We start from the raw sequence: 24,681 nt of genomic DNA on the forward strand, positions 1-24,681 counted from the left end.
TTTTGAAGGGTTGAGTTGCCAGAGCTTTAGGAATAAAAGATTGTTTTGAATTGCAAGGGGTGTAGCTGTTGAAGGGAGGGTCTTTTGGTCATTCCCAGAAGGTTAGACTCAGGGTCTACTTGACTGTCTTGTCCTGGGTTGTGGTATCTGCCCTTTCCCTGAAAGACCAGGCACAGCAATGGTTCAGAGCCCAAGAGCTGTCAGAATTCAGTCTGTGTAACCAAGGTCCCAGTCCACTAATTTCTTTAAAAAAGCAAGACACGAGATTCAACATTACAGTAGAAGCTGTCTGGAAAGCAGTGTATAGACTCAAACATAAGGCTGATGGACTCACAGCTATCCCAACAAAAGCAGACAGCCCCTCTGTGCCCCCTGGAGTTACTTTGCGATCCTCAAATTGGTGCTGTGGGTCATGAGTTGTCTGACACAGCCTAGAGCAAAAAACGGATGGGAACTGTCATGAGGTGGGCATTTGCAGGAGCCCTGTGTGCGCTTATCACTAGCATTATCAGTACACAGAACATCTTCAAGGAAGTAGCCAAGTTACTAATAACTGAAAATAAACACATTTTAGTGGTGACTTTTCTTTATTTATTGAGGAAGTGGTAGTAAGGTTTGTCCTACGGATTTGGCTCTAGTAGCATTTATTTCCTTAGGTTCTGACACGCACATATCTGGTCTAACACCAGATAGGGGAAAAAAAAAAAAAAGAAAAAAGAAAAAAAAAACACCTTTGCTTCAGGAAATCATCAAACGAAATACAATAACTGTGTATGACTGCTGCAGTCCACACAAAATGTTCACTGACATTCTTGGAAGCTCCAAATGTTAAATCATGGAAACAGCAACTTTAATGCTGTAATAGTGATAATTAAGTATCAGCTCTGCCACTTAACATCTTGGCATTTTCATGGCCATGCCTTGGGCTGGGACATCCCTCTGGCTCCCTCTTGGCCACCATCATGTGATGTTGGAGTGCTGCACAGTTCAAAAGCCATTTACTGCTCATTTTCTCCATACCCAGCCCATTCTGCTTTATTTCATTAGGTTGTTTTTGGCAAAAAGGTCTAGGATGTCTGTCAGCCTTGGTTCTTAACCTGCTGGCCAGACTCACTACGTTTGTGTGCTACTTCTGCTCTCATTACAGCCTTTCTGAGTGCAGGGTGTGATCCTGTGCAATTACTGACCATAAGACACAACGGCTTTAAAATCTGCAAGAGACCCTAACCTCAGGTACTCCTCTTGCTGCCCTGATTAGGGCTTTCCAGTGGAAAACATTTTCTTGAACCACACTCTAGCATTACCAGCTTGTACACCACCTCAGGGGAGGAGAAGCCTGCTGCCTCTCACCAACACTTTGCCGTGCACTGGAGTTGTGGGTCCAGAGGGACAGGGCCAGCACCCTCATTGAGGGGCTGCCACTTCCTCGGGCATGGATCACTTGGGCTTTGCCACCTGCTCTGTTACTGTCAGACGCAAGGATCTCAAACACAAGGATTTAGTATCGCTGAGACAATTACGCAGAGATCTGTAGGCAAAAGAAAAAAAAAAAAAAAGAAGAAAAAAACCTATGCTGTCCTTCTCTAATTGCTCTTAGGCATTCTTCAAACCACTAAAAAAGGCTTTCAGGTTGCTTACACAGACACTATAACTGGGATCCCATCTCTAGGGATTCCAGACCTTTGTCCAGGACACTCTTTTTATTGAAGAGGCTGTTGATGCAGTTGTATGTGCATCCTTAACTAACTGCTAAATAACTCACTAGGGTGCCATTCGGCTTCACGCCTTCCCAGTGAGACCATTCTTTAGTTCATCATCATGAATAATGAATTAGTCAGTTAAAACTGCCGACCTCTTCTCCTGTGTTGGAAAAGGATGCTGTCTGTGGCAGCAAGAGGCATGGCCAGAAAGTAAATGGTGTTGGTTAACGACTGGCTGGGCAAAGTCAGAATTTCTGATGGAACAGAAGATGTGCCGCATGGATGTATGCTCTGACAAACGTGCTTTTATTGTAAGGGATAATAAAGCAGGCTTTTAATTTCTAGCTTTTGTTCAATACTAAATGTAATGGTAACCCAACTTCAGGAGTGAGTGCTCCCTTACCCAGTTTTTATGGATATTGTGATAACTTCTTATATCTGGGTTTGAACCCCAGGAGAAAGGCTGTTGTAATACATCAAGCTATTGAGAACTGACAAAATAACACTAATGTCAAAGTGTAGCTTTGTTTTCCCCGTAATTTACATCTAGCTCTTCAGTTCTGAATATCCAGGACCTAATTCTTCAGTTAAATTATTTCAAACACTAATAAAGTTCAAAATCATTCTACATTTGCTTTACTCTGTTGTCACTACATGACTGTGGTGCCAGATAGAGGAGAATCAGAATCCTGCACTGAAGCCTGAGCCTCAGAGGCTTTTCTTTCTGTTCTTTGAAGAGAACAAAATCGGTGGCCATCCCTTTGTCCTAAATGCAGGTCTTTGACAGCAGGTCATAAGTGAAAAACACTGCGACCTTCCCAGTCTTTCCAGACTCTGGTGAGCTTTTCTTCTGGTGCTCCCCACACTGCACCATGGTCTTTCAGCAAGGCGGGAAGTAGTTGAAATCCAGCTTTGAATGGCAGGTTTGAAGATTTGAAGCACCAGCTGGTGTCTCCTAAAAGTGCAGGTGCATGACTGCAAGCCATGCTTTAGCCATTGCCTTTTCCCAATCACCCAGATAGTGGGCAAATTATTTTGGGCTAACAGTTGGGTATTCAAGGAGTCTGGACTGTGTTTGTTAGCCTTCCTGCAGTCACGCTTCATCTTTGCGTCATTTAGCCAAATTGTTTCAGTTACAGAAGAATAGATGTTCTGCTGGAGGAAGGAAGCTGCCATGTTGGCCTCGGCCGATCTTCGTCTGAGCTAGGAGAGGCAGGAGTAATTGTGCTGAGGTGGACAGGCAGCAGCCGTGCCAAGAACAATATTATTTGCATTTTAAGTTATAGCATCTAATGGAATCAAGAACTGAACCAGTTTTTTTTCTAATCTCATTTGAAGGTTTGCCAAAGGGGCGATTTACGACTTCCTAGTAATAATGAACACTTCAGCTGCCTTGACCAACATGTGGTCACGCATGTTGCAAACTGACATAAATATTTTACAACATGTCGCTGCAGTTCCTGTTCCACTGAAATGTTTGTCAAACAGCTCATGGAATCAAAAGGATTTTAATCTTTAAATTTAATCTCAAAGTAATTGTACTATTTTTTTTTTCTTTTTTTCATTTTGAACTTGGATAACTTCTTTTGTACTGCCCTTGATTAAAAACAGTTGGAAGAGGAGGATGGGAGTTTTCATTTTTGAACTTCCTTGGAAAAATCTCAGGAACTTTATTAGTTATTTGATTTATAGTCTAGTGTAAAAATCCCTCTAGTGCAGTGGGTGCTTTTGAAACTGGAAGTGGTTAAGCTCAATCTCAAGAAAGTGAAAAAAAATTAAAGCACTTGTATGAAATTAGTGGTATTTTGTCACCTGGACTATTTGGACATAGTTCTGCTCACACCATGTGGAAGAAATAGAGCTACACGTCTGAGGAGCAAAGAAAATAGGAAATAAAAGGACTATATCACTGGAAGAATATTTAGAGGTCCTGGGGGGGGAAGTTTGGTAGAAAGGATGTATCGTTTTGTATTTGTGTTATTGTACAAATTGCAGTCCAGATGCTCCAGTATCAGGGCCAGACGTGCATTCGACTGCGTGTGATTTAGAGACAGCCCAGAGCAGGTTGACAGTAGACTAAGATAGCAGGGAGAGTGCATGCAAAGGTGATGAGAGACATAGATCCGAAAGGTCAAATCACACGTACGCGAGCACTTCACACATCTTCCCTTTTCCTCTCTGTATTAAGGAGGAAGAAAAAAAAAAATGAAGTAAAATATTCAAGGAAGGAGGAGGACGAGGGGCCAGGTCAGAGGGTAGTCACGGTAGGCTAGCTGCTCTCCTTAGTGATGCCAGAAGTAGTTTGGACAGTGGGATGACTGATCTCAGCACTGAAGCAAAACATGTGCTTGGCAAAACAGCAGCCCCTGAGGTCAGCCTAGAGATCATCACAGGGCTGCCTGGAGACTCCACACTTATATTTATGTGTGCACATACAGCTTCAGCTCCCTGACAACATTAAAAAGAGGGGTTGGGAAATACTGTTACAGAACTGCTGGAGGAAAAAGTGCCTTGGCCCTACAGACCTTACGGCAGCTGCAATTTCTCTGCTGAGCACAAGTGGCAAGGGAAAAGCAGCAGTGGCTTGAAGTCCTCACATGGGAAGTGGAGGCTCACACGAATGTCCTGTGGGATGCTCTGTGTTTACCTCTACGTTTATTTTTTCAAGTGGTGGTTTTATAATTGGAGGAGAGTTTGCTGGTGTTTTTTTTTTTTGTTTGTTTGTTTTTCATTTGTTTTACCGAGATGACATATTTCTTACTTAGGGCTTTTTTTATTTCTCATATTCCTAATTTTTACAGAAAAACACTGCCTTTCTCAAGAATCTTTCATCTGAGGGAGTATCCGAATGTTTTGCAAGCATCTCAAATGACCCACTGGGCCCTGAGGCAGGCATATATAACATCTCATTAAACAGCTATCAAAATAGTGGTTCAGGAGCCAAGCCTGCTGGTTCTAGATTGGATGGGAAGGAGCAGAGAGCAGCTGGTACTGCTCAGGAAGCCACTCCTGATGGTTTCTTTCCACAAGCCCTTGTCAGAAGAAGCATGCACATAGGAACAGTGGAGAAATCAGCTCTGATAAAATCAGTAACAAAACCACTCTTGGCTTCATCCAGGTTAAACTTCCATCCAAGTGATCTTGTGAAGCAGCTAGCTTAGGCAGTGTACATCAGTGACCAAGTACAGCCATAGATGATCAGCGATCATCCATGCCCTGTCATCTAGCTCCAACCTACCTTCAGAGCAACCTCCAAGGTTTCCAGCAAATGAGACATAAATTGCAGAGAGATACCCATCCTGCAAAACCATGGTGTGATGCAGTTTGCGTGTGAGCAGTAAGTGCACAAGTCTCATTTTATGTAATTTGCTGGAACCTCAGAAGGAAGTCAGTGCTCTCTGTAGCACTGAACCCAAATTATATGCAACCACAATTCACATGACCAGCTGTGTGTACAATGAGAGAAGTTTCCAGACATTGTAAAACTGGCTTTTAAAACTGTATTCTCTCAATGTTTTGGATCACATTTAAACCTTAAAATCGCCTTGATCTTTGTTCTCAGACATATTTGGTTGTTTGAATTGAGGATGAGGGCTGTTTTTCATAGACTCAGGAATGCAAGCTTTTTAATGCAGAATTCTTCCTGTCTAGGAAAAACATCCTAGTTGGGAGAAGTGTGTGTCTGCAACATCATAGAAACTGCCATGCTCTGACAGAAATACTGGGGTTTGTGCTTGGTGAAGCTCTTACGGAAACTGATTGCACTCTGCTCCTTCTCTGCAGGCAGTGAAAGAACAGCATCCCCCACAGCTGAGGTAGAAAAGAGAAGCTTGTAAGCACAAAACTGTCCTGGACCAGCTTGCTTTTCTCACTAACTGGCATAAAAAAATGTGACAGTATTATGTGTAAAACATGGAATTACACAGGGAGGCAGGGAATCATGTATATACTACCAAGGTGATTTCATTTTCTTGGGAGTTGGGAAAGGCAGTCCACTGGGATCTGGATGCCAAGATCATTTGATACATCCACCTATATGCTTAGCAGTAGCACAAAACCTGATACCATTGCTGTATGCTCCATCAGTCCTCCTTTCTCTATCAATAATTTTGTTATAAAGGAAGGGGCAACCAGCGAGCACTTCAGGTTTTACGCTCATCCAGATAGGAACAGTCTTTTCCTCTGCTGCTGCTTAATTGTGTGTATCTACCATGTGTCTCACTCTCTTTCAGTATTCTTTGCTGCTATGTTGCTTGTAATAATTTATTTGGATTTTCTTTTTCCCGTTTTCACCAAGTGTTTTTCTGTAGCATGGTGGTCCTATCCTCCATGCTGTGACTTTACTGAAAGACATTGCGGCTTGCATTTAAACACTTCATGCTTGTAAAGAAACTTTTGAATCTAGTCAGGGGAAAAAAAATCAGCCTAATCTATTTCTCACTAAAGCCAAAGAAGTATTCCCATTAACTTGGATAGAAGTCTGTGTGCATCTTAATATTGCTTTTGTGGAAGGAAAACAAAGCGTTGAATTTAGCCCCAGATTTGAGTTTCTTAAAAAAAAACAAAAACAAAAACAAACAAACAACAAACTATATCTCATCGCCTCTTACTTGGCATTAACTGGTTATCTCCACCTTTCCTGGTAGTTAAAAATAGCCTCCTTTTTGTCTTATCTGTAAAGTTCATAGAGCCTTCACAAAACCAGTCTGCCAAAACAGCTGCTCTTTGGGGAAGTTTGTCTAGGGCAGTTTTAAAAATCTTTTTCTTAATGACACAGAATCTTGTTTGCAGACAAAACACACATAATTTCTAGCATATGGATTTCTTTTGTTTTCTATGGAGCAAAAATTGGTGCCCTGGAGGCTGGCAAGCTGTGGGAATAGTAACAAGTTCTCTGCTAAGTTCAGTACAGTGCCATACCCCTGCAGTTCAAAAACACAGTGCGGGCCTAGAGGAGCTTAGAGCTGAAGTTGGTCCTATGGATTAGTGAATAAAACCCTGAAGACAGGCTTATGAGTTTTATTTATTGAGGTAAACCTCCAGTAACATGTGGGAACACCACGGCTCTGCTGCTTCTTGCCTGTGACCTTGTCACAGGCCCATTGGGGATGATTGGGTCCCTGGTCAGTAAGTGTTTTGGCCCAAGGGCTTTGTTACAGTCCAGTTCTGGTCACTCTTACATGGATGTAAATCAAAAGTCACAAGGTAGAAATGAGAACAGTAGTGGAAATATATCCCTGTAATACAGCAAAATGATGTTACTCACACAAAGCAAAACAGTTGCCGGCAAAACCTCATTACAGTCGGAACAATTAATGTTGTAACTGAATTAGTGGACCTCACTGAAGGTGGTTCCCCAGGAACTGAAACAAATATTGAATTGAATTGCTTAATTATCTTTGTCTTGGAGGGCTTTTTTAGAATTCCCAGGCTCCGTGGGAGAGGAAGGAACAACGATATGAAAGGATTAGAAATCCGTGATTATATCACTTTGTAACAAAGGGGATGGCCAAGAGTGTGGGATTTTTTAACTTGTGACTTTGAACCCAGAAAGAGGCATAGACACTGTAGGAAGACTTTGTAAGTCATGGTCAACAAAAGATTTGCTCAGCAATAACTGCTGAGAAGGCACAGTGGGGAATCTCTCCAGGTTTCAGAGAGGACTCACTGAATGATGGTTTCCAACTACCCCAAAACATCATGGGTTTGGTTCTTTTCCAAGCTTAAGAGCACACTCACATACAAATTAAAGGTAATAAGAAGCTACAAGACATTTAAAATAAGAAAATAAAGGGTGACCCCTCTAATGTGTCTCCTTCCCTCTTTTTTTATGCATATAATAATTTCAATAAAGCTTTTCCAGGGTGGAAATGCTGTGCAGGACAGGGTCTGGGGCTGGCTCTCCATGCCAGCGCAGCTTGGAAGCACAAGGAGCGTCTGGATATGCACTGCTCCTTATTGAAGAGGGTTCTCCAGTCAGCTGGTGCCAAAGAGGCCGCAACAGCACCTGACCTTTGTAGAAAAGTCCTGCACAGTACAAAAAATGCATGTTATCTGCTGCTGCCCTCTGCTCCCCAGCCACTGCCTGCAGTCTCACCAAGGGTTGCTTTAACCACTGGCATGGACCCTGCTGGAAGGAAATTTTGCTTGCAGATAGTAAAGGTGTGTCCCTGCTATAAATCTGCAAGGTGCAAATATCTGCAGAAAACACGTTGCAGGAAAAATCAGTAGAGAATAACAAGCTCCGTGACTATCAGGACGTCCCCAACGTGACTGTTGGTTTCCTAATTATAAAGAAGGTGCCTGTTCTTGCACCTTGCTGCCTGCAGTAGCATCCCTTTCCAAGCCCAAGGAACCAGGAGGTTCATTTTCAGCACAAAACCCCTCACTTAGACTTCCACACAGTGTAAAGCCTTGTGGGCAGCTGATATTTTTGCCTTTGTTTTTGGTTAGTGACATAGCATCTGCCCTCTCCATGACAACTCATTTCCCACACATTTTAAAATGAATTGGAGCACCTGGCCTCAGCTCTGCAGGGCTGTGGCTCGCCATCTAATCATTAGACCTTTTAAGACCAGAAAAAGAGTGGTACAATATGGCTTTCAGGCAGTCTTAAAAAAAAAAAAAAAATCTAGCCCCAAAAGCTTTAATCTTAGACATAGCATTACCTCTGTGAATTTCAGCTTTTGATCTGAGGCAGAATGTGTTTCCAAATTCATTTCACGCTGTGCTGTTTCGGTGAATGTAACCACATCACCCAGGGGTCCCTCTCCTGGACCTTCAGAAAGCAGCCTTCAGAGGCAGGGCAGGCAATTTCTGCTCTGCTCCCGTGCCACAGAGCCACTCTGTGATGGACCAGCTCTGCACTTAGAAGTGTTTTGGAGATTTAAGTGATTGTGGAGGCAGCAACTTCTCATCACATATGATTATAGTTTCTCCAGTATGAAACTGCTTATACTGGTTGGTATAGCTCATTTGGATGCGATAAGTGTTAAAGTGCAGTGAGCTGGAGATGTGGGGCATTAGTGACTGTGCTTACCCTTAGGCTATCAACAGCTCCACTGTGGCTGTGCTTAAATGAACAGTTTAATCTGCTCTCACAATCCCAAAAGTTACCTCCATGCACGTAGATCTCCAGAATGCTTAACATTCAAGAGCAGTGCATGAAAGGAAGGTGTGGGGAGTTGGGGGTAAGCCCCTTCTTTCAGATAACCAGTGACAGGATTAGAGGGAATGGCCTCAAGTTGTGTTAGGGGAGGTTTAGGTTGGAAATGAGGAGACATTTTTTCTCAGAAAGAGCAGTCAGGCACTGGGATGGGTTGCCCAGAGAGGTGGTGGAGTCACCGTACCTGGGGGTGTTCAAGGAAAGGTTGGATGTGGTGCTTAGGGACATGGTTTAGTGGGTGATACTAGTGGTAGCGTGATGGTTGGACCAGAAGATCTTGGAGGTCTCTTCCAACCTTAATGGTTCTATGATTCTATTCTATGATTCTATGAGTTTGCCTTGTCTTGAAATTTATGGGTTGGCATTGAAGACCAGAGCCCTGGCACTGTGCAAACATAAAAACTTGCCACAATTTAAACAGTCAGCAGCGTCTTGTCTGTGGTATGCATGAACAACCATCCCAGTCCAACTTACAGAGACAAATCATTCTAGAACCCCATGCTCCCTTTTGAACCTATTTAATATATTAATTCCCAATGCCACTTCAAGAGGTGACCCGGCGTGCTGCTGAATACTTTTCAGCCCTTTCGCTATTCAGGAAAGCAATAAAACAGGAAGGTGGTGGATGACAGCAGACAAACCTGGAAAGGGAGCAGCATCCTGGTGAGCTCCCACAAAAAAAGAGAAAAAAGCCACAAAAGAACTGGAGTGCAAGTGCCCAAATACAAGTGCTTCACCTCCACAGCAGTTGTAAACTGATTACAACTTCATGCTGCTCCTGGGTAAAGATGGATACTCCTGGCTACACTGATGATGATGATGTAGGAGATACTGTTAAGGCAGCTCGCAACCAATTCAAAAAGAATTAAAAATAAATAAATAAATAAGGAGGTACTGGTGGATGACTGCTGCTTCTGCAAGGCATCATAGCAGTATCTTGCATAGAAATGTGCTGGGTTTAATGAGAAAAAGAATGGTATTAGGTGTGGGATCATTTGATGAAATACTAAAACCACAATTTTAATTGGTGGAAAATAACTGAAATGCTTTTCTTGCCTATTGAAAAAAATGCTTCAAGATGATTTGTAGTGGGTTGGGGGCAGAAATACTTGGGATGTCATCTTTCTGCCTTTTCTATCGCTTTCTCTTATAGTGAACACCACTTGTTTGTGTGTTTGCCGAGCTTTGTTTCTGTTGCAGGGGATGAGCGAGGGTCAGGCTGTGACCCGGATCAGCAAGCCTGTGATGTGACTCTCTAGACAAGCAAGTGGAGTATTTAGTGCCAAATATTTGTCTCCCTTTATCTATCCTCCCCGTTCAAAGGTTGCAGGAAGTAAATGGCTCGAAATTGTGATTGTATCTTTTTTTTGCCTTTCATTGCAGATAAACTTTGACATTCACAGTAGCTCTGTTTTCCCTGCAGTGATACAGCAGTGTCAGTTCATAGCCAAACAGTGCCTTACAGCTGATGTCCAGTGTTAATCTTAGCCTAGTATTTCAGCAGTCCCTGTTCTAGAGAATACAGATGGTTGCAAGTTTTCTGATGAGAATGTTTTTCTTTACATTGAAAAATGATGACTCACAAAAACTCCAGCTTTATCTTGTGGGAATGTACCAATTCTGCTAGGAAACTCTTTTGGGGAAAGGCTTCTCAGGTCCAGGAAGGAAATTTGGGTCAAAAATGTCAGACACTTTAACGGAACCAGCCATGTCCTGGTACAACATCCATCAACGACCACAGAGATCACGGTGCCATTCCTGTGTTTGACACCAAACCCCTGACCTCCTGCCTCCCAGCAGTCTGCTGACTACAGAAGGAATGATTTCTCTCTGCCATGCTCTTGCATCAAAGGTTTGGAAAGTACGTGGTTCTGTCCTGATACAGAGCAGAAAGAAAAGTAAGAAAATGCTTGTGGGATAAGGAACTTTTTTTCTTAGATTTCCTGGAGGATGGATGTCTTTTATGAAATATACGAAGACTTTTCCTAATTTGTGCTAGCATACTATTTAGTAATAGAAGAAGTGTCACATTATGTAGAAGGTGTGGATCTGGCAAGCAGGAGAATCAGTTCTAGTCCTTGCCTCCATCACTGCGTGGTCTTTTCCAGGTTATTCTACATTGCTTTATCTCTGCTGGTGGTTTGCCAAACATTTTCAGCAGCAGCCACACCACGTACAAGTGAACAGCTCTTCCAGCGGCCCATTCCCATAGCTGGATGTCCCCTGAGGCTGTGCAGAGCCATCAGTGGTGTGTATGGGAGCTGCTCTGAGCTCAAATGACCTGGTTATTTTTAATCCAGGTACTTCCTCTCCCTCGTTAGCCATGTGACCACACAAATGCTTGTGGTGGCACAAGTGTTGGGGTGGCACAGGGACAGGAACAAGCAATGGGAGGCGATGGAAGACTGCCAAAAACAAGTTCATCCAGATATGTCCTTGGTTTTTCTTGTGCGGCATTAATAACAGCTATTTGTCATAGATTAGCACTCAAGCCATGGAAGAAAACAGCAGTTTAACAGCTATGTACTCATAAAGCTGCTCATTAGGATTTTTTCAAGCATTTCTCTGTTTGCTTGAGTAGATGTAGTGAAGTAATTACCAATCTTGAATATTTTACTGCCAGCTCTTTGTCGAGATACAAATCGGTTGGTTAGTTATGGGTAAAGTTTTCATTAGGATTTAAGCTCTTTAGACATTTCTGAAAATGTTTCTTTCTATCCTGCTGTCTAATCTGGTATCAGGATAGCAGAAATCCTATTAATTAAGGTCTAAGACCTTTCATAATCTTCCCCGACTGCAGAATGCATTTACCAGTGCTGTTCATCAGAGCTGTGTCCAGCGCAGGATAGTGCTGCTCCTCTGAACATCAGCCCCCACACACATGAGAGCACGATGCACTCAGGTTTCTGCCTGGGAAGGACTAAACTGTCCTTTAAAAGCAGGGATTATCCATGCAGTCTAGCATTTTGAGCTTCAGTTTTGGGCCAGCAGGAGCTGCCGCATGGCACTTTGTGTGCTCCTTGAAAAGGTGAGCTGTGGGCAGAGAGGTTGGCACTGAGAAAGCATCCTACACATCAGACCTGTCTTCTGTGCTGTCAATATGCCATTAATATTTGTCATCTGATAGAAACAGTGAAAAATGTGTGCCTGATGGAGTAGTATGGAATGATATGCCTGGTGGAAACAGAAACTACATGGAACTGATGAGTTTGATAAGAGTATTTAGTATCTAAGTCTAAACCTGATACGTGGTTTATAAAGGATTAATAGTGGCAGTGGAGTTTTCAGGCCAATGAATCTAGTAGGCATGGGCTAATTAATTAATACAGTAAGAATGCAAACTGGGAGAAACCCTGAGTTTGTATACACAGTAGGTTTTATACACTCTGTAGATATATACACTGTATAAGTACAGATTCAGTACCAAATTCATGCAGAAGAGCGTGAATCATCAAAGCCCAGCAGCTGTGGTGTTCTGGGGGATGTACCTGCAGGTCTGGGTTGGCACAGCCCAATGCTACCTGCACCCCAGGACTATTCTGGGGCCTCTGTGGCTTTGTGTCCATGCTTGCTTTCCTCTCGGACACCCTGTTTCTGGCTCTATAATCAAGGTGTTACTGGTCTATATTTGTAAGGTCTATTTTTAGTTGCTCTGACATGGAGAGCAACTGCATGAGGGTGATAAAAAACGGCACGTGGCTCCTTCAGCAGGAACAAACCTAAGGCACCGTGCCTGGGGACACAGGGGCAGCTGGAAGCAGGGGTGCCCTTGCAGATGGGAGCTGCTGGCAAACACCATGCCTCCACAGCCCCTTGCCTGCCCAACCCACTGCCATCACACATGTATGAATGGCAAGATGCCTGTGATCTGGGAGCAGGCATTTGTGCAGGATGAGGGCATGTTCTGTGGATCCTTGCCTCATTTTTCGCTGGGGTGCACATGGTAGTGTGTATTTTGCCAGCTTAATGTGCCTTCTCCTTTTCTCCCCAGGGAATGGCTTTTACACTTCAAGAGAGGCTGCAGCTGGGAATTCACGGCCTCCTGCCTCCCTGCTTCTTGAGCCAAGATGTCCAGGTTCTCCGTGTCATGAAAAACTACGAGAACAAATCGAATGATCTGGACAAGTATGTCAAAAACATCTTACTTCCTCCTTCCTTCCCCCTTAATTTACAGTTCTTTAAAGACCTCAGGAGGACTTGAGGATGCTGTTTCAAGGCACATAGATTTCCTTCAGAGTCACTTTTTTTCCACCTGTCAATACCAGGAGTGTTTATTCTGGCCTGTCTGTTGTCACCTCAGTTACATGCTGTCGTGGTCCCACAATAGCACCAGTATTTGCTATTCTACTACCATATTACTGGAGAGCTCTGATGTTAACCTGGGGGTTCACTGTCCTTTGTGTACAAAAGCACAACAAAAAGGCAGCCCATGCCCCAGAGCACTGGAGTGGTCTCGTGTGCTGCATGCACTTGTCTGTGTGCTCTCAACATATTCACTTAAATACGGAACAGAAGAGCAGAAAGAACCTGCCAACTGGTAGGAAAAAATATAATACAAGAACCGTGTCGTATATTGATATTTTTGTCTTCTATTTTTCAAATATGGAATTTAGCTATCCTGTGTTTAGTGATTTAGTAGTTGAGGAAGCAGGATAATGGAGAGAGGTTTTGTGGAAATATTTTAGGAAAGACAGTGCTTTGAAATTTACATATTAATATGCACGTGTGTATATACAATCTTACAAATTGCATAGCAGATTTTGATACTGAAGATTATGCCCCACTCTGTTTCCATTGCATTTGTGTCTACTGCAAATCCAGAAATTTTGCTCGAAGTCTCTGTTTGTAATGTATCTTAGTATTTAGATGTATCAGGGCTTTGCAGAACTGTGTATATACGGAGTGAGAAGACTATTGCTCTTTATGAAACTGTCATCATCTAGAAATACTGATATATATCTATTTTGTTTTGCTTTTGGTTTATATATATACATATATTTATTTTTTTAAGGTATATTGTTCTTATGACATTACAAGACAGGAACGAGAAGCTTTTTTACCGAGTGCTGACCTCAGACATTGAGAGATTCATGCCCATCGTTTATACCCCAACAGTTGGCCTGGCTTGCCAGCAGTATGGTTTGGCTTTCAGGAGACCACGGTGAGTGAAAAGGCTGTGCTAGGCCCTTTTTTTATATTTCTGTGAATGTTTCTTTTGTATTGACTGTCCATCTTTTTGTGGGTGGCCTGAAACATCTGAAACTTCATCCCTAATCAAAAGATAGGCTATCAAGCAGCTTCATGTGTGTACATCTGACGATGAGCTGGGGAGTTGAGAATAGCTCTGCCTTCTTCCTATAAACAGTGAACAGAGTGGTTTTGTTCTCAAACAGTACCGTACAGTCTGTATAGTTTAGCTCCAAATGTCTCTCTGAACTTATGGTTGCACCACTCCGTCTGCTGTCTTGGGAGCACTGAGCTCTTTCTGCAGTTCTGGCTTTTTAGTAATTGTTGGATTTTGGATACATTGTGCTGATTTTGAACTTTAGTATGCACCTCCACAAAGCACCTCACAAAAAATCATTTTCATAGGAGATGATGCTCTGCATCAGTGCCCTCCTCTGTGCTCCAAACAGTTACTGAGAAAATTCATGCAACATTAAACACTGTGTACCATGTTGGAAGGCCCTGTTCTGCATAATGGCTTTTAATGATTAATGTTTGGATAAACCTCTCATTACCATTCTGAAATACATTTTAGGTTTATCCTGAAAATTCAACAGCAGGTTTTAGTTTTCTTTGCAAGCTTTTTATTTTTTTTTTTGTCCTTGAAATGTACCAGTAGGCAGATAAACACTTTAGCTTTTGCTAGAAGTTTTCACATGCATGAGGTTTAACTGCAGTTTCAGCTGATGGTAGTGTGATGGATGGGGAAACTGAGGAAAGTCATACTAACTGACTGAAGGTCACAGTGGCGACCATGAGGCAGATGTAAAAGGTGTGAGGGCTGTGTAGAGAGATAATGAATAGCACATATAGATAAAATTGCCTTGGCAAACACATTTGCATCCTGCAAATCACAATTTTCTAGTAAATCTATGTTTTCATCCTCATTGCTGAATTGCTTCTCTCACAGAGCTTAACATCAGGACTGCTTCTGGGCCTACATGTGTCCCAGGTAATTGTGCCCTGCCCCCTGATACCCAAATTCTGGATATGCTAGGCTGTGGTGAAGTGAGTCATCTAGTCAAGTCTTATACACATCCTCTCCTCCTCTTCCTCAGTGCATATGAAGAAAACAAAGAAGGAGTTGCCTTTTTTTACAGAGGGAGGACACTTGCTTCCTCTGGGCAGGGGAAAAAGGTAACAGAGACCAGAGCCCAGGCTCTGTCCCCATGGGTCAAGTTCTGAGTTCTGTAAGGTAGGGAAGAGCACACCACCACTTGTCAACTTACTAGATGCACAGCAGCCAGTTCCTGACCCACAGCCCCATGCACAGCCATTACATCTCTGGCTTCAGCGTGCCTTTACCTCGCAAAAAGTTCAGACGAGATTTGGGAGTTTTACTTCTTTTTGTTTCCAACCCTGCTGTTATCCTGGGGAAAGCAGAGGTGTCTTTCTGTATGCTGAACTCTTTCTGAATTTGTGACTATTCAAGAATTCCCCTTCTTTCTCATGTTTTAAATCCACATTATTTTACCACTGTGGTAAGAACATCTGTTCCCCTTGCCAGGCAGTTTTGCTGCTGAACTTGGGCTTGGAGATGCTCTGGATTGCAGCCCATGGCTTCAGCAAAAAGGGCAGAGCTTCATGCCCTTAGTACACCGAGTTTCCATGGCAGGGAGTTTGTTTCTCTGATGGTGCAGAGTGAATTTCAGTCTAGCCTCAGATTTGGTTTTAATCAAAGTCGTTTTAGCAAATTAGTGGTATTGTTCCAAAAAGAAAAGAGCTATTGTGCAAAGTGATGAGATTAAAATGAGCATTCATACATGCTTATTTTGTAGATCTGTGTCTAATTGTCCTACAATAAATACCTTCTCTCCTGGACCAAGTAACGTACATTGGAAGCTTACCTGCAAGGCACGCACCTCAGGGTAGGATGCCAACACTTTCTGCTAAAATTATTGGGACCTGCAGGTTTGGAGAGCTCAGGAATTAATATTAAAGATTAAATTATTAGCTTTTCACATATTAGTTGTCCTAAGCTGCATTGATGATCAGAGAAGGTAATTCTTCTAACCTATTTTTTTTTTGTACCAGAAGGTTTTTAAAACAAAATGATGACCACATAAAACTTACACCATGATATATTTCACTATTGTTTTAGGAAGAACATAGTGCCTCGAGCTGAAGAGGTTTTCCAAGCCACTCAGTTTTGTTTTGCTGTCACAGGAAGCCTTATCATAATCCTGTTCATTAGCTGATTGCATTTTATTTTAAATCTGCAATAAAGCTGTCCTACATGACCCATTCCACTACTTAACTCTCATATGAGCAGAAAGTATTTTTCCACTAACATATAACCTCAATGTTCTCTGCAGATGTAATCCCCTCTACAATAGCCTTTTCAGAATGGAAAGCTGGGATCGCGTTCAGCCTGGTAGTTTTCTTGCCTGTAGCTGTTGCTGCTACATGCAGGTTGTCCCACTCTGGAGTCTCCCTTTTGGCTATGTTTACATCACAGAAGAGTGAGCACCGCCTCACGAGGGAGCGCTGAGGGGAGTGGAGCAGATATCTTCTTGCTTTTGCTAACACATCCCAGCGTGCCCTCATCATTCTGCTGAGTCATACACAGTGGCTGGTTGCTTCCTTGTCTTCTCCCTGTGAATCCTTTCTTTGATGTTATTACCCCTCCAGATACGTGCAAATTTATAATTGTGCTCATCACTTCTCCTCGCTAGATGTTCTGCTGTGAACTTTGTCTTGTTGGTTTTGGATCATCTCTCCCATGAATCAAAATCTCTCAAAACCTCCCAGCTCAACTCTTTGAGCAACAGGAAAGTTTGAATGTTTGCTGAAGCAATTACCTTTTCATTTAAACTGTCACATTTAATGCTCTTGAGCAGGCAGGGGCAATGAAAGATGTCTCAGTTTCAAAATATCCCATGGTGCTCCAACGTGGATTGACTTGTATACAACACAGCTTATGCTGAGGAGGGAGGTCTCTAGAATATTATGCAGTCTTTCTGCAGCCTCAGCAGCAGAAATTAGTGACCTGTGAATGCAATAAGCCTCCTCCTGCTCTGAGGTCTCTTTTAGCCCCATTAGTGCTTGGTTTTATGTTTGAAGGCTGAACCTGGTAAGATTAAAGCACAAGTAACTTGCTTACAAAGCAAGTCTCATATAAGAGCATCCGAAATTATCCCCAAGAGGTCCAGCAGGGCTTCTCTCATCAGAATACATTTATCAGTGTTGGCATGGCTGCAGATTTTGTCTGCCATCTACTGCTGTCATAATCGCGGGGCTCGATGCCTCTTTTACCTTTCTGATCTCTGTGTACAATCTCTTAAGGACAAGCTTTTTACCTGCACTTCTATACAGCTGGTGTTTGGTTTTCCTCCCACGTTGGGGCTCCAGCATCCTGTACAGGTAAGCAGGCTTACCTGCTCCCAGTGGGATTTGGCACCTTCTGTCCTTTCCTTTTCTAAAGCCAGGCAGCCAGCAGTCTAGAAACACAGGTTTGCTCTGTTTAGCAGTAGAAAAGAGCTACTAGAAAAAAAAGCACTTGCAAACATCCAATTCTTTACATCCTTATCTGTGATGCCTCTAGTCTGCCTGGGTAAAGGCCCTGCCTTCAGGTGCCCCAGCAGGTTCCTGTCTCTGCCTTCCCCATATGTAGGAGTTTGCCTTTCTCTAGAAGGAGTCCCTTTAAATTCTCCAAGCAGGCTTTTCATCTGCTAAGGCCTCAGGCTTCTTCCTGCATGGTGGAAACTCTAGTTTTTAGAATGTCTGGAAGAGACGTGGAACCATCAAAATATTAAGAACATTCTGGCACTGTCCCCTAAGAACGCTGAAATTTTTGCTGGAAGGTGTCTCTGTTGAATCACTTTTTTCCTATCTTGTTTCCCAGACAGCTCCCTGCTGAGCTACCAATATTCACTTATTCAAAGTCATGCCATAAACATTAAAATCTTCAAGCCAAAGTACAGTTTTATTTTATAATAATTTATTCTGTGTTTTTAAATTAAAAAAAAAATAGAAATTGTGTAATCTGCAAGTGCAAATTGAGTGCAAGTTGAAATACCAAACTATAGGACCTCTGTCACATTTGTGGTCAGGACATTGTCAAAATCTCTCCTCAGTGCTAAAGCAGACCATTAAACAAGCGCAAGAGAAGAGCAACTGTATCCAAAGGGAAGTCTTTCTAGCTGTGGATCCTGCCTGCATCAGTGGCCAGTAACAGGTACAAGAGGAGTGTAAATGTAGGGTAGGCACATGTGCTCACTTCTTGTGGGCTTCTCAGATTATGCTCCTCTGCAGTTGGTGTCGTGGGGTCTTGGGGTTGTAGTTTTCTTAGGAAAACGTGCTGCCATGTTTGTCTTCAGAAGTTCTGGAAATAGTGTCCCAAGGTAACAAGAAGTGTAAGACGTGTAGATGCTCAGGGTGACCTGGCCCTGGGGGAGGTTTTTGTGGAGCTGTACAACTTCAGATGCTGTCCCTCCTTGGAGAGGGAGCTCTGTGGTCCTCCCTGACATTGTTCATGTGACAGCTTTGCCAGCAGTGCCAGGGTCCCCAGCACAGGGCTGCTGTGGTCACGGGCCCTGAAGGAAGCAGCCCCACCTGATCCATCCCTGTTTATTCACTCCTCCCTTCCACTGCTCTTGTGCCTGCACAGATGTCCGTGCAGCTGTGCGATGATCTGGTTCAGGAGTAAATCGGAGTGGATCCAAGTCTTTTTTGGGCCAGGCTAGCAGTAATCTGGATAGCCAGTTCACCGTCAGCTGCACGAAGAGTAGTGCTGACAAGGGGAAAGGGATGTGCAGAAGCAGGAAAACAAGTTGCTGAAGGCCTGAAGGCTTCGGGGAGGCAGCTTTGCTCATGGTGATGCCTTATTGTAGCTGGATGCAAGGGAGATGTTACCTTAGGTACTAAGGAACGTGGACCTAAGGAACGTGGGACCTTTGCTCTTCAAAGTCTGGGGATCCTTTTTCCTCATCAGAAATTTTCTAGAGTGAGGGAATTAAATATAAGAGAGCAGGGCTTGCAGCTTTCTGAGACACTAAACAAAGAAAGAGAGGAGGAATCTTAGTTAATTGATCCCATTAGCAGAGTCACTGTTATCCTATTAAATGCTTCCATTAGCCCTGAAAGTCTTGAGACTGTGGTTGGGAGTCCTTTTTGCTTTAGATTGAAGAAGCAAAGTCCTCTGCAAAGAAAAGTGCATATTATTAAGCATATTAATGCATAAGTGCATAGTATTATGACTTTTTTCCCCTTTTGCTTTTTCATTCTTTTTCAGCGTAAAATGTACTTATAATTAATATTGTGGAGTTCCTTATACAGCACTGGACTGAACACTTGCAATGCAGTTTAAAAGGTATTTTTTAAGCTGGAGGATCAGTTTCACAATTAAAAAATAGTGACAGAATCTTTGAAAAGAGACTCCATATTTTTTCACAAAGAGAAAGCAGAGAAGAGAACTTACTTCAGGGCATGGAATCAGGGTTTTAGTTCTTTCATAACAGTAAGAAACAGTTTATTATAGTGGCATAAGCCCACAGCCTGTTCAGACAGCAGATAATTCATAAGCATATTGGTATTCAAAAATACAGAGCTGTCAGTTGCTCTGCAAAAGCTTTTGGCATCCCCTGAGAGAAGGACTGGAACAGGTTGGTGCATCACCACCAGAGGAAAGCTAGGGGGACAGACAAAACTTGCCTGGGTTCACTGTCCTTTTCTGGGTATGTAAATGTCCTCGAGGACTGGCTGCAGAACAATACAAAACATGTTGGGATGAAGTTGAGTTCAGAGAATGAAAGCTAACAGGATGCAGATGTGCTAAAATTAAGTCTGACAGAATAATGATCTTTGCCCCTGATGAAAAACGAAACATCAATGAAACAAGTGAAACATCAGTCAATCTACAAAACTGTCTTGTCAACAGATCTGGCTCTGCTGAGGGCTTTTTTTCAGTTGTGTTGTTCAATCAAAGCAGCGGGAAATAAAGTTACCTGCCATTTCTGGACACGTTAACCCCAGAACAAACAGATGTTAGAACAAAGGCGTAAACCTCATAGGTTTGTCACTAACCAGTGAATTGCCTGCGATCCCTCTTCTATAAAACAGTGAAGACCAAAAGTGAGTGAGAAGGATGGATTTTGAGTTGTTGGCCTGAAACTCATGTTTTGAAATCCTTCTAGGTGGTCCGTAATTCTTGCAAAAACACTGGCTGTCATAACGTTTCATGTTGCCACCAGCAAGGTTCAGACTGCTTCCAGAAATAGCTGAAATCAGTGCAGGATGAGTTTGATGTGTTTTATGATCTGTGTTTAAATAACACCACCATGAGCAGGCTGGTTTTGTAACAGGTGAAATGTAGGGATCTGTGAAAAGGACCATGGTGTGCAGTCAGGAGGCCCTGAGAGGCTGGCAGGGGTTAAGCTGGGAAACAGTCCTAAGTTTGGGACCAGCTTATGGAGCAACAAGAAGAGCATGGATGGAGAAGGTGAGGAGGAAACACCAAACACAGAGGGAGCCCAGGGCTGCTGTGAACACTCAGCCTGTCTCAAAACCCCTGCTGAGAGATGGTGGAGTGGCTCAGGAGCTCCCACTGCTTCCCATGTGCTGACCCTGCTTTTCCCAGGCAGGTTGTTTCAGCATGCTCTACCCCCATCCTTGTCCCAGCTCTCTTCTCGCTTCAGTAAAGTGGCACACAAAATGGGGAGAGGAGCTAAAGGAGCTCCTGGGCATAAGGACAGAAAGGCTTTTGCATCACCTGTGATCTCAGGTACTGTGAAGACTGGAGACATAGGATGGATATTGTTGGGGTTATGAGGTTCTACCAGGCTTGTTACATTGGGATGGATATGAAGAAGGATTCAAATAGGTTTCTTCATTAGAAAATTTGTCAGTGCTCTTCCTTCCATATCTCCATTCTTCTCTCTTTCTCCCTTACTTTTCCTAAGAAAAAATGTACATGAAAAAGCTCTGACACTGAAGAGACACTTCTGTGGACATAAAGTCTTGGGCCCACTATAGTTAGCAGCATAATCTCAAATTAACTTGTGAAGGTCAGGCATTATCCTGCTGCCAGAGATGATTTGGATTTTGTTGAAATTCCCTGGTTTACCAGGAGAAGCTCAAAGGAAGAGGTGGAGCTGGCCAAAAGAAGCGTTTGACCTGGAGAAGGAAATTCAAGAGGATGTGTTCACATTTAATCTGGCATAAATCTGTGCTGCTGCCACAAGGAACAACCCCACCTTAAACAAAAAATGTCAAAGGCAGGGAGGAGGGAGAAGAAATATTTAGAATAATGAATACCAGGATGTAAATTGGAGGGGAAATAATACCAACTATCATGAAAACCTTTGATAGCAATATCCATTGGGCTGTATAACAGCCTTCCATAGACCATGCATTGTGACTTGGGGACAATTTTTAAAAAGGAACAATTTTTTTTAACTGGTCATTTATATATTTATATTTTTAAATGTTGCATTTTTATTATAAAATTTTAATTGAATTTTTATTTTTTGCTTCACTGCAAGGCAACTGTGAGATTTTCTGTCATGCTGCTGTATAATAGCTGTGCCAGAGCACTCTCATCCTCTAGTAGCAGGGCATCCATGTCTGAAAGAGAAGAGAAATCAACAGGCAACATGAAGAAGTGTTTTGCAATTGCCACAGATTTTCCCAACAGGTCTATGGTCGACACAGAGTGTAGGGTTTTGTGTTTTGGTAAGGTAATTCTTGCCTCCTTGTTTTCTTCTGTATTTTCGGAAGTGCCTTTTTGCTTACACCAAAGGGAAAACTGCATGCAAATACACAATTCAAATACACAATTCAAACATTTGGACAACGGGCAAATCACACACATCTACAGCATATGACTGTGGATGACTTACTGTAAAAGCTCCTGATAGGCTCTGTACTTGCTACAATTTATGGGACATAAAATAATAAAATAAAATAAAATAAAATAAAATAAAATAAAATAAAATAAAATAAAATAAAATAAAATAAAATAAAATAAAATAAAATAAAATAAAATAAAATAAAATAAAATAAAATAAAATAAAATAAAATAGGTGAATTCACTAAGACAGAACATGCCAGGTTAGATTTAACTTATTTGAAAGTTCATTGCTATGCTACTGTCAATATGATACTTTTTTTTTTTTTTTTTGGTCAAACTTTGTTCTGATTTTGTGTTCAATCTTGGGGTTCCCTACAGGGTACTTTAAAAAGCAAAGGTGTGGGTCTTGGAAGAAATTTCTCAGTGCAGGAAGGAAATATAATCAGGGTAGGATTTAATTTAGCTTCCCAGAGAGTTTTGATCCCACTTTAACCTCTACTATGAAGGAAAATAGAATACATTATGTGCTTAGCAGTTACAAAAGATAAGGGCTTCTTGGTCAACATCCACGGGCAATAGCACTGGTTGCCCATCCCAACACATTTCTCTTTCTAATCCTGTCATCTTCCAATTGCTGAGATACTGCCAGGGTCCAACACACAGGCTGCTCTAGGATTCAGCCTCCAAAAGGCAAAAAATAACAGGGGTTAGCCAGCTTTTCCTGTTCTTGAAGTTGTTCTTCAGATGGGGGCTTCAAGCTGCTTGAGCATGATGAGTTTAAATAGAGCAAAGGATGCTGAATTTGAGAAGTGCCTACTCTTGCTGGTTGGTAGGATCCTAGGGTCGTGTTATCTTATGTCTCACCTCAAAGCACTGGTCTTTACCCATGTGCATCTGTAAATTTATGCATAGGTGTCAGAGGAGCTATGAGTGTCCTGGATTCATGAGCAAAAAGGGAGCTCTGGGTGCTGAGGGTTAGCGAGAATCAGCCCCCACACTGCAGACCTGCTTGGCTCCTTCCCTGCCCTTGGCTCGAGGGGCTGAATCCCTACACAGACCTTCTCAGAGCTCCTCCTAGACACCACTCTTGAAACACCAATGATGAAAATGACATGGAAAGAATCGTTTTCTGAAGCTTTGAAACACAATCAGAATGTATCTGTTGAATTATGCCATGCTATGACAGTTCTCTGGTTAAACCTTTTCGTCCTGAGAATCCAGTAGGAGCAAGCAACTTGTAACAAGCCAGAAGCGATGTGGGTTTGTCCGCCTCCTCCCTTAGTCCTAGACTATGAGTAGCAGAGATTAGTTGGGAACCTAATGCCACTCCTCCATGTTTTTACATTGCTGTGTAATGACCAATATCAGTGCTTATACTATGGTCTTTCTCCACCATTGTCCCCATGGGGAAGAAGAGAGGGCTATTTATTCTTCAGGCTGTTTCCTGACTAGCACAGCCAATGAATCCAGAATTCTTCTAAACACTGTCCACTGTCCCCTTACACTTCCCATTTTCAATACTTTTTGTTCCCTTCCACATCCCTTTGATCTCTTCCCTTATCTGCCTGTGCTCCACCATATACCCCCACAAGCTGTTGCTTCTCCCCTTCCATCACCAGTTTTCTAGGGAGCAGTGAGCACAGCTTCGGGTCCCCTCTGTTTCCCTGTCTCTGCATTTTTGACCCTGAGACCCCCATACCCATCCTCTTTTTTCATATGTTTTTCCCTGCAGGCAGCTTCCTCCTGCTGTTCTGCTTTCTGCTTACTCCTATAGCCGAGACAGGCTGAGAGGCTTTGCTAGGGCTGGGCTAGTGAGGGCTCGGTAGGGATGAGGTGTGAAGGAACGCATGTTGTGTCTGGCTGCAAGCTGTCTTTTTGGCCAGCTGTCAAAGTAATTGTCAGGGGCAGGTCTGTGTTACCCTCTCCAGAGTGCTGGGGACACGAACTCCTTTATCTTTTCCCTTAATCTCAACAGTGATTTCTATAAAACAGCATAGGAACAAACAAACATCTTTGAGACCTTTGCCTTTCTGATAAATTTGTTTCAGATGAACCAGCAGGTAAGAGGGGACACAGAATGATTACATAAGCTCCCATTTCCTGGAAAAACAGCTAAAAGTAGTGCTGAGTGTTACTGGCATGAAAGACTTGGACATGGATATGAAAGCTTAGCTTTAGGCTCTGATCTGAACCATCCTGCTGGGGCAGGGTTTGGGTTATGCCAAAGAACTTGAAGCACTGCAGCTTCCACTGAAGGCTGTGCGCATTGCTCTCTGCCTTTGGGAGCCATTACCCTTATGGACACATGCAAATCAGTCTGTTCCTGATCTTCAGCAGTTTCCTACAGCTTAGCTGCTTGCCTTCCCTTAGGATCACAGAGAGTTCCCTGTGTGTGTATAGGGGGTTATGGAGAGTGAATCTTCCATCAGTGTACCTTGGAGCCTGCATCTTCTGGCTCCCACACTTTTGGTTTTCCTGCCTAAAATATATGATGACAAGTTTAAAAACACTTATAGTACTAATGCAATCATTCACCTCGCAGGTTATTTAAAATTAAAACTCATAGCATACTTAAATTACAGGATTTTGCCTTATGGATCTCTATAAATTTCATCAGTAGTTGACTGTACTCTATTTCTGTTATTTTTCCATAGCACCTCAGTGCACTGCTCAGTGCCCTACAATTTACAAACAAAATTATCTAAACCAACAGAAAATTCTTGGCTTTTATTGTAAACAAATCTGAAAAAATAACTGGTGAATCACCACAGAGATTTTGTCCAATGTGATGATAAGTTGTA

The 24,681-nt window shown here is 42.6% G+C and overlaps 1 protein-coding gene across 1 annotated transcript in view; it reads left to right on the plus strand.

Annotated features, from left to right (window-relative positions):
* The window catches only part of ME3 (malic enzyme 3), a 124,269-nt gene that overhangs the window by 53,042 nt on the left and 46,546 nt on the right, over positions 1–24,681 (plus strand). Inside the window, exons 2-3 of the mRNA XM_032206382.1 lie at positions 12,857–12,990; positions 13,877–14,026. Of these exons, the coding sequence (XP_032062273.1) occupies positions 12,857–12,990; positions 13,877–14,026 (284 nt within the window). The remainder of the gene's footprint in view (positions 1–12,856; positions 12,991–13,876; positions 14,027–24,681) is intronic.

The sequence above is a fragment of the Aythya fuligula genome, chromosome 1, assembly GCF_009819795.1.
Source record: "Aythya fuligula isolate bAytFul2 chromosome 1, bAytFul2.pri, whole genome shotgun sequence".
In the NCBI taxonomy this organism is placed as follows: domain Eukaryota; kingdom Metazoa; phylum Chordata; class Aves; order Anseriformes; family Anatidae; genus Aythya; species Aythya fuligula.